The sequence below is a fragment of the Oncorhynchus masou genome, chromosome 12 (assembly GCF_036934945.1).
Source record: "Oncorhynchus masou masou isolate Uvic2021 chromosome 12, UVic_Omas_1.1, whole genome shotgun sequence".
Taxonomy (NCBI): domain Eukaryota; kingdom Metazoa; phylum Chordata; class Actinopteri; order Salmoniformes; family Salmonidae; genus Oncorhynchus; species Oncorhynchus masou.
Genome location: NC_088223.1, coordinates 78324935 through 78334608, shown reverse-complemented (window position 1 = coordinate 78334608; position 9674 = coordinate 78324935). Strand labels below are relative to the sequence as shown.

General features: G+C 41.9%; 1 protein-coding gene across 2 annotated transcripts in view; it reads left to right on the top strand.

The window, feature by feature from the left end:
- The first annotated feature begins 6096 nt into the window (after nt 1-6096).
- tlcd3a (TLC domain containing 3A) overlaps nt 6097-9674 on the top strand; it is a 30350-nt gene continuing 26772 nt past the window's right edge. For both annotated transcript variants that reach the window (XM_064982059.1, XM_064982058.1), the window contains exon 1: nt 6097-6679. In XM_064982059.1, the coding sequence (XP_064838131.1) occupies nt 6558-6679 (122 nt within the window). In that variant the 5' untranslated portion in view covers nt 6097-6557. The remainder of the gene's footprint in view (nt 6680-9674) is intronic.

Sequence of the window (9674 nt, the reverse complement as noted above, 5' to 3'; positions counted from 1 at the left end):
GTGAAATGTAATGAGAACATAGGTTTAAATCACCAAAACACAACATAATGATATATTTTCAATTTAGTTGTTTTAACTACCAGTTAATCCAATAGCAAACCATGCAAGATACGTGTTTAAAATCACCCTTGGAAGTACTGAAAGTAATATGCTACAGTACTGTAAATTACAGTAGATTACACATTTTTCACATTAGGCAAACACTTACATTATTCAACAAAATTGACAGAAAATCTATAATTTCCATAAGATCTATCCAACCTGTAATCAAAGGTGTGATCAATAAAGACATCCTCTACAATCATTCATGCAAAAAACATTGCACTTTTCAGTATAATTGCAACATAGTTGTACTGTCTGTAATTAAATGTAAAAAACTAAATTAAACAACTTAAATTCATAAAAATAAAACAACGTTTAGTATGCATTCATTTGCATCTAGCATGTCTTGAGCATTTGGCCATAAATTCTCATCCACATCACAATGAATGCCCTCATTGTTAAAAATATTTGTTGGTCTGATGTGATTAATAAGGAGCATCCAGGCGCTGCAATTGATTTACGAAATTGCTTCTTCCAATTAACTGACAGTTAGAACTGTTAAGGCTCCATGGATTGATGAGGACTTGAAAAACTGTATGGTTGAAAGAGATGGGGCAAAAGGAGTGGCTAATAAGTCTGGCTGCACATCTGACTGGCTTACTTACTGCAAATTGAGAAAGTATGTGACTAAACTCAACAAAAAGAAGAGGAAACAGTATTATGAATCCAAGGTCAATGATATAAAGATTGAAATGATGGGCAGAAAGACAAATTCAATTCCATCTTTCATTGACTTTGATGGCTTATCCATCACAAAACCATTCGATGTTGGCAATAATTTTAATGATTACTTCATTGGCATAGTGGGAAAACTTAGGCTGGAAATGCCAACAACGAACATTGTGTCACATCTGCTCCTGCCACGCCCTCTAGTGCTCATCCGGTGTCTCTTGACCTGCCGCCACTCCCCCAGTGTGCTCTCTCTCTCTCTCTCTCTCTCTCTCTCTCTCTCTCTCTCTCTCTCTCTCTCTCTCTCTCTCTCTCTCTCTCTCTCTCTGTACGTGTGTGTGTGATTGTGTGAGTGGAGACAGGTGTGTCAGAGCAGATACCCACCAGCTGCAATCTGTTCTATAATCAAGACCTTTACAGACACTCAGCACTGCCACTTCCACACTTCCATCTCTGCTCAGTCAGTCTACGGTTCCCTACTATTTAGATCCTGTTGTGCCTGTTTTCCTTGCCTGATGCTGTTTTCCTCTCCACTACAGTTCTGCCTGCTCTGATTCTGGTCCCTGTCTCCAGTCCGACTTCTCGTCAGTCCTGCTGCTCTGTCCTGGATTCCCCACTCTACGCTCCCTTGGATTCCCCTCCGGATCTGCTTACCCTGTCCCCACACCTCTTGCTCCAGCCTGAGCCACCGCACCTGGTTTCCGGCAGCCCGTCGAGCTTCCCCTGGCCTGCACTCAATCTTCCCCCCGTGTTTCAATAAATACATTGGTTACCTCATCCCAGTCTCCTCGTCTGAGTCTGCTCTTGTTCCACTCCACATGTTGTTACGTTACAGCCGTATTCTAAAATGGATTCAATCGTTTTTTTACCCCTCATAAATCTACGCACATTTCCTTTGATTTAAGTTTTAATTATTCATTTAACCTTTATTTAAATAGGCAAGTCAGTTAAGAACAAACTCTTATTTACAATGATGACCTAGACCAGCCAAATCTGGACGACGCTGGGCCAATTGTGCGCCACCGTATGAGACTCCCTATCATGGCCGGTTGTGATACAGCCTGGAAATGAACCAGGGTCTGTAGTGACACCTCTAGCACTGAGTTGCAGTGTCTTAGACCGCTGCACCACTTGGGAGCCCAACAATGCCCCATAATGACAAAGCAAAACAAGGTTTTTAGATTTTTTTACAAAATGTAAAGGAAATATAACATTTACATAAGTATTCAGACCCTTTACTCAGTACTTTCTTGAAACACCTTTGGCAGCGATTACAGCCTAGAGTCTTCTTGGGTAGGATGCTACAAGCTTGGCACACATGTATTTGGGGAGTTTCTCCCATTCTTCTCTGCATATCCTCTCAAGCTCTGTCAGGTTGGATGGGGAGCGTCGCTGCACAGCATTTTCAGGTCTCTCCAGAGATGTTCGATCAGGTTCAAGTCCATGCTCTGGCTGGGCCACTCAAGGACATTCAGAGACTTGTCCGGAATCCACTCCTGCATTGCCTTGGCTGTTTGCTTTGGCTCGTCGTCCTCTTGGAAGGTGAACATTTTCCTCAGTATGAGGTCCTGAGCTCTCTGGAGCAGGTTTTCATCAAGGATTTCTCTGTACTAGTCTCCCAGTCTATTCCGCTGAAAAACATCCCCACAGCATGATGCTGTTAGTACCATGATGCTGTTAGTACCGTAGGGATGGTGCCAGGTTTCCTCCAGACGTGATGCTTGGCATTCAAGTTCAATCTTGGTTTCATCAGACCAGAGAATCTTGTTTCTCATGGTCTTAGAGTCTTTGGGTGCCTTTTAGCAAACACAGAGAAGGCTGTCATGTGCCTTTTACTGAGGAGTGGCTTCTGTCTGGCCACTCTCCCATAAAGGCCTGATTGGTGGAGTGCTACAGAGATGTTTGTGGTGCTGGAAGGTTCTACCATCTCCACAGAGGAACTGTGGAGCTCTGACAGATCGGGTTATTGGTCACCTCCCTGACCAAGGCCCTTCTCCCCCAATTGCTCAGTTTGGCCAGGTGGCCAGCTCTAAGAAAAGTCTTGGTGGTTCCAAACTTCTTCCATTTAAGAATGATGGAGGCCACTGTGATCTTGGGGACCTTCAATGCTGCATAAATTGTTTGGTACCCCTCCCAGATATGTGTCAAAAAACAATCCTGTCTTGGAGATCTACGGACAATTCCTTCAACCTCATGGCTTGGTTTTTGCTCTGACATGAACTGTCAACAATGGGACCTTTGTTAGTCAGGTGTGTGCCTTTCCAAATCACGTCCAATCAATTGAATTTACCACAGGTGGACTCCAATCAAGTTGCAGAAACATCTCAAGTATGATCAATGGAAACAGGATGCACTTGATCTCAATTTCGAGCCATATAGCAAAGAGTCTGAATACTTATGTAAATAAGGTATTTCTAAAAAACAGTTTTCGCTTTGTCATTATGGGGTATTGTGTGTAGATTGATGCGTAAAATGTGTCATTTAATACATTTTAGAATAAGCCTGTAATGTAACAAAATGTGGAAAAAGTCAAGGGGACTGAATACTTTCCGAACTGATAGATGCACGCATAAGATATATGCTAATATTTTTAAATGTATGTAAATTGTAAAGTCTCTTGTCTGTAACATATTTTTCGTTAAATGGTGACCAATTGTGGTTACCACTATGTTAAATCAATTGGCAATAACGAGTAGTCAACGGTATGGTTGTCATGTACCATACATTGCATTCGGAAAGTATTCAGACCCCTTGACTTTTTCCACATTTTATTACGTTACAGCCTTATTATAAAGTGGATGAATAAATATAACATCTCATCAATCTACACACAATACCCCATAATGACAAAGCGAAAACAGATTTTTTGATATTTAATTCAGACCCTTTGCTATGCTTATTCAGACCCTTTGCCATGAGACTTAAAATTGAGCTCAGGTGCATCTTGTTTCCATTGATCATCCTTGAGATGTTTCTACAACTTCATTGGAGTCCACCTGTGGTAAATTCAATTGATTAGAAATTATTTGGAAAGACACACACCCCTTTATATAGGGTCCACAGTTGACTTTATATTTTTCCTCTACCTTTAATCACATTAATATTATTTATTTATTTACTGTTCTTGTTTATGCAATTATCTCACTTTGATTTAGCAACAGTGGCCTTGTCATTCATGTTAATAAAGTATATCTGAACCTGGGAGAGTGGGAGATAGCATGAGAGAGAGCAGTAACACCAACAGGATATCTCTCTCCCTCGTGTGTGTGTGTGTGTGTGTGTGTGTGTGTGTGTGTGTGTGTGTGTGTGTGTGTGTGTGTGTGTGTGTGTGTGTGTGTGTGTGTGTGTGTGTGTGTGTGAGGACTCAGTAGGGGTAAGTGGGCGGTGCTGGCTTTGGGAGCCCATGGGGCAGGGGCAGGATTAGGGGCTGTGACGGGCACACTGGAGAACAAAGGGGAGCCTGTGTGGACTCAACAGCACTGGGTGACCTGTGGGTCACTAAGCCCTCACACCATGAGCCCTCCACCACTCAGTGAGCGCCACAGCCGGAGCGCCATTAATGCCACACTGCCCTTTACCCACCCCACCATACCCCCCTCAGCATGAAAACCTTCACTCACTACTTACTGTTGTCCCCCATCGTATACATTGATATACAGTGCCTTCGGAACGTATTCAGACCCCTTGACTTTTTTCACATTTTGTTATGTTACAGCCTTATTCTAAAATGTATTAATTAAATAAAAATCCTCAGCAATCTACACACAATACCCCATAATGACAAAGCGAAAACAGGTTGTTTATTTTATTTTAAATTGTTTTAAGTATTCAGACCCTTTGCTATGAGACTTGAAGTTCAGCTCAGGTGCATCTTGTTTCCATTGATCATCCTTGAGATGACTATTCAACTTGATTGGAGTCCACCTGTGGTAAATTCAATTGATTGGACATGATCTGGAAAGGCACACATCTGTCTAAATAAGGTCCCGCAGTTGACAGTGTATGTCAGAGCAAAAACCAAGCAATGAGGTCGAAGGAATTGTCCGTAGAGTTCCGAGACAGGAATGTGTTTTGGCACAGATCTGGGGAGGGGTACCAAAACATTTCTGCAGCATTGAAGGTTCCCAAGATCACAGTGGCCTCCATCATTCTTAAATGGAATTTATTTGGAACCACCAAGACTCTTCCTAGAGCTGGCCATCCGGCCAAACTGAGCAATCGGGGAGAAGGGCCTTGGTCAGGGAGGTGACTCTGTCTGTCACTCTGACAGAGCTCTAGAGTTCCTCTGTGGTGATGTGAGAACCTTCCAGAAGGACAACCATCTCTGCAGCACTCCACCAATCAGGCCTTTATGTTAGAGTGGCCAGACAGAAGCCACTCCTCAGTAAAAGGCACAAAACAGGTCACTTGGAGTTTGCCGAAAGGCACCTAAAGACTCTCCGACCATGAGAAACAATATTCCCTTGTCTGATGAAACCAAGATAGAACTCTTTGAGACTAGTTAGGATCGAAGGAAAGATGAACAGTGCAAAGTACACAGAGATCTTTGATGAAAACCTGCTCCAGAGCACTCAGGACCTGACTGGGGCGAAGGTTCACCTTCCAACACAACAACAACCCTAAGCACACAATGCAAGAGTGGCTTTGGGACATGTCTCTGAATGTCCTCGAATGGCCCAGCCAGAGGTCGGACTTGAACCCAATCTAATATTTCTTGGAGAATAGCTTTGCAGCGATGCTCCCCATCCATCCTGACAGAGCTTGAGAGGATCTGCAGAGAAGAATGGAAGACACTCCCCAAATGTAAACAATTTATTCATTTTTAGAACACGGTTGTAACGTAACAAAATGTGGAAAAAGTCAAGGGGTCTGAATACTTTACGAAGGTACTGTACTTATACAGAATGTGGAGCAAATACAAAATTAACAGAGCTCTTTTGATACTAATATGTTTTATACAGCGTTTAAGGTGATTAGAAATAGCATGCACATTACATCAATACATATATACAGAAAATACATAAAAATGTGGTGAATATTTATATTTCTATTTCTCTTATGTGATACATATAAATAGAGTGTTTTAAAGAAAATGCACGCTTTTATAATAATGCATAGTCTAATTCAGTGTTCTAGTGGAGACTAGTAAAAATTGGCTACTAAAACAGCTACATTCAGAATAATCCGGGTTCTGTAACGGTATGCAGCACAGGTCCGCTGCTGCCTAGATGGCGCTGTCTTGCGGAATGCACCTTGCAGTCCACTGTGTGTAGGGTCTGCACCGTCAGGCATAAAAGCGCTTGTCGAGTCGTTGATGGTTAGCAGCATAGCACCCCATCTCGAAGAAGCATAGGTCGAATCTTGCCTTTCCGCGGTTTAATTAACATATTTATGATATTCATCGTGGACTACCGGGCGCATGTTTTTGCTGGTTGAATAATCTCAAACCTAGTAATTAAAGTGTATTCCGCGGCATGTAGTTAGCGTGTTGGCTAACGTTACCGGCTTTGCGCCAGGGCAGGAGTGAAGACCAATCAATCACCGGGTACCTTCACCGCTAGTTTTTGTGTAACGGTACAGTGTGGTGCTGCTGAGGCAAGGGAAAAAACGCAGCGGTCACCGGTGACTGGATCTTGTGGCGTGAGCACCAATGCAGTCTAGAAAACACGGCGAATCCCAGTCACCGGTGTAAAACACGGTGTGTAAAATACATTTAGTAGCCCTCGAACCAAATTATAATCATAGATAGGTCGCTAGCTTGATAGCAGGACAAGTGCAACGCAAGGATGTTGCAAGTGCTGGCTTGCGGCGTCGTAGTTTTTCCCGGTCTCTTCTTCATCTTTCGGAGAGTACTCCCTTCCATTTTCAAACAGTGGACCGATGCCGACGTTGTACTGGTCAGCGAGAGGTAATTATTAATTTCCTTTCTTTATGGTATATGTTTAACCCTGGACAAGCAGTAGCTGGCCCTAAGGCTATGCTAGCTAGCTGGCTAGCACGGTCGTGCAAGCTGATAAAACAAATTGAGTCTTGAGCTTGGCACAAGGTTTTAACCGAATTAGCCACATTTGCTCTTTCAAACAGCGCTAAAATATATTATTAGATTAGATATTATTTGTTTGTAAATTTGATTTGTCTTAATGGCCATTACATGTCGTACTCGAAAATCTTATTGTAGGTAGCGTTAGTAGCGTTATTATAACGGTGGCTAACCCAGTGAATTACAACATAATAACTAACATCTTGGGAATATTGCTCCGTTTTGGTAAAAATTACGCACTCACATGCGCAAGGGTCAATTCAATGTTCATTTGAACCCTGTCACTCTAGTTGGGAACCCTGTCACTCCAGTTGATAATCCCCGCCAACCTCCAGCGCTGTGGTGGCTACTGAGTTATGCAATGTTAAGTGCTGAACTATACTGAGCGGATCACTTGGTTTTAATAACGCTCTTATCAATTCTGTAATAATGCTCAGCTAACGGGGAAAAAAAAACATTATTTTGTTGGGACACATGTGGATGCCCCAGGGGCTATATTTTCAGTAGCCGGGTAAACTCCGTTTGAATGCCTCTCCAGTTTGCTACATTGTCACACAGCCCGTGTGTTGATGCTGTTTTCTTTAGATTAATATTTACGTTATCTGTCTTGCAATACCGCTATAGGATAAGTTTTGTTTTCAGATCTATTGGCCAGCAACTGTATGTGTTGTATTTATTTTACCTGTCTGTTAGAAGTGCCAGTGGGCAGTCGTCTGGATAAGCTGCAGGATGTGATGCTTGAGTTGTTCTATCTCTAGCGGTATTTTAGCCAGTGATGTGTTTTACCGACACTGCATCTCAGTGCTAAATGCGTCAACCTGGTTCAAATCCAGACTGATTTGAACCTTGTCAGCTCAGGGATTAGATCTTGCAACCTTTCGGTCACAAGTCCAACGCTCTAACCACTAGGCTACCTGCTACCTACAGGTGGGTTCAAGGCCCACCACCATGACAGAACATCAGATAATTAATTCCCATGTACCCACACTGTTCGAATCCATGCTTTATGTAATAATCTAGGCCTCATATTAATTATAATATGGTAATTATGTCAACACGCTTATCCAATGAAACATACATTTCAATATATATACACTACCGTTCAAACGTTTGGGGTCACTTAGAAATGTCCTTGTTTTTGAAAGAAAAGCAAAAGTCCATTAAAATAGCATAAAATTGATCAGAAATACAGTGTAGACATTGTTAATGTTATAAATGACTTTGTAGCTGGAAACGGCAGATTTAAGTTGCTAAATTGTAATTACTTCGCTACTATGGCCTATTTTTTTGCCTTACCTCACGCCATTTGCACACACTATATATAGACTTTATTTGTTTCTATTGTGTTATTGACTGTAAGCTAGTTTATTCCATGTGTAACTCTGTGATGTTGTTTGTGTCGCACTGCTTTGCTTTATGTTGGCCAGGTCGCAGTTGTAAATGAGAACTTGTTCTCAACTACCTTACCTGGTTAAATAAAGGTTAAATAAAAAATAAAAAACTTCTGACTTCAACTATATATCCAAAGCAAAAAAACATCTACATTTAAATGGTGTTAATATTATTTTGCATATATTTCCGTTAATTCCCACGGAAAGTTTCCACCTTAGAATATTCCCCAACATGTGCAACCCTAGTCGCACCATTCTCTGTTTACCCTAGACACTGGATCTGGCGTTCCTGGCACCGACCATCATACCACTCTCAAAGTTGCTTAAGTCACTAGTTTTTCCCATTCTAGAGTTCAATTGAACAGTAACAATGCCTCGATGCCTGTCTGCTTGCTTTATATAGCATGTGAATGCCACGTGCGATCCATTGTCATGAACTGGGTGGTGTACCTAATAAACTGGCCTGTGTGTATATAAAACATTAAGAACACCTGCTCTTTCCATGACAGACCAGGTGAATCCAGGTGAAAGCTATGATCCCTTTTTTTATGTCACTTGTTAAATCCATTTCAATCAGTGTAGAAGGGGAGGGGACAGGTTAAATAAGGATTTTTAAGCCTTGAGACAATTGAGACATGGATTGTGTATGTGTGCTATTCAGAGGGTGAATGGGCAAGACAAAATATTTAGGTGTCTTTTAATGGGGTATAGTAGTAGGTGCTGGGCACACTGGTTTGTGTCAAGAACTGCAATGCTTCTGTGTTTTCCACGCTTAACAGTTTCCCGTGTGTATCAAGAATGGTCTACCACCCAAAGGACATCCAGCCAGCTTGACACAACTGTGGGAAGCATTAGAGTCAACATGGCCAGCATCTCTGTGGAACACTTTCTACACCTTGTGGAGTCCATGCCCTGGTAAATTTAGACTGTTCTGAGCGCAAAAGGGCGTGCAACTCAATATTAGGAATGTGTTTCTAATGTTTTGTACACTCCGTGTATATAGCCTACTATAGTCATTGTATGTGGCTATTGGCCAACACAGTAGTAATATAGGCCTAATTAAATCCAAAGAAACATATTGTTATGACATTTATTCATTAGGTTATATTTGGCTAATACAATACCTAAATCAAACCCACAGCTCAGCTATTTTGAGCCCCATGCTCCTCCAACCAACTGAAAATCATGCTATATGTGGCCATTTCCACATTTTATATTTTTTGGCACAATGATACAACAGCATCAGGGTACCTATAGGCAAGACATGACCTTGCCCCAGTTTAAAAAGCACTGAGTTTATCTGGATTGGAGAATAGTTTCCTCCACAGTGATGGAGAGAGACATGGTCACAGCATTGCACCAGAAGGTTTTCAGCTGCCCCATTTCTGCTATTATGTGAATGTCAGTTTTCAATGTGTGGCTGCATTCTACATTTTCCTGAAGTGTGCACTTGACTTGTGTACTCCACTTAC